Source organism: Sphaeroforma arctica (assembly GCF_001186125.1).
Source record: "Sphaeroforma arctica JP610 unplaced genomic scaffold supercont1.9746, whole genome shotgun sequence".
Classification (NCBI taxonomy): domain Eukaryota; class Ichthyosporea; order Ichthyophonida; genus Sphaeroforma; species Sphaeroforma arctica.
The window spans coordinates 1-916 of NW_014030812.1; the positions used below are offsets into that span (position 1 = coordinate 1).

At 40.1% G+C, this 916-nt stretch overlaps 1 protein-coding gene across 1 annotated transcript; it reads right to left on the reverse strand.

The window, feature by feature from the left end:
* Window positions 1-133: 133 nt before the first annotated feature.
* SARC_17097 (hypothetical protein) lies at window positions 134-442 on the reverse strand (the record flags this gene model as incomplete). Its single annotated transcript, XM_014288804.1, has 1 exon — window positions 134-442. A coding segment is annotated over one exon (309 nt), but the record flags the coding sequence as incomplete, so codon positions are not given.
* Window positions 443-916: the final 474 nt, after the last annotated feature.

Here is a 916-nt window from a genome sequence, read left to right on the forward strand (position 1 = left end):
ATATTATGTATATATATGTATATATATATGTATATATATACATTTATATATATATATATGCTCATTATACGCCTACACAGTCTCACTTCAATTGTTTCAACGATACGGATACTCGCATACACGAGTGTGTTCCCTAATAGAAAATTGGTACGTCTGAGGGCCTACCTGCTTTCAGACACACAGCCGCGGGTGCCAGAATCCCCTCATCCACCACGGTGCGCAGTGCATCAATGCTGGCCGCTTTAGTACCGGTAGAGCACAGCAGCACTAGCGAGTGCAGACATAACTTTTGCATGTGGTTGTGACCTTGCGAGGCACGTGTTGTCTTTACAAGGAGTCTCAATCCGTCATGTTCGATAATAGTGGGGCGGATGTTATTCTTGAGCGCCAGTTGGTGTACCAGAACCAGAGCCCAGTAGAGTAGGTCTTTGCTTCTGGAAGTCTGTGAGATGAGACCGTGGCACCATAAGTAGAGCTATAGCGCATTATATATGGAAGCATAGATCCTGCGTATTTACAAATTTAAGACTGTTTCGAAAAGTCGTAGTACATATATGTGTGTATTTATATATATTCCAAATTTTAAGCGTGTCTAAGGACTGAAACCGAATAAATAAATAATGATATACTACATCATAAAGAATAAACAACTGAGCGTACTTATCGTTAAGGATACACGTGAAGGATAAAGACATGAATGTTTATCCCAAATACTATCAAGACAGTCTATGCTTCTTCCGATCACGAATGTGTATGCCCCCTTCTATCACGACTGTATATGCATTTCTATTGCAACTGTCTATGCAAACTCCCGTGTGTACTAATATGATTGTACGTATTGATACAACGAAACTCACTTCTGAACATTCGCCACACATCTACCTTGTACAAGAACCTACATACGCAATTTCCTATA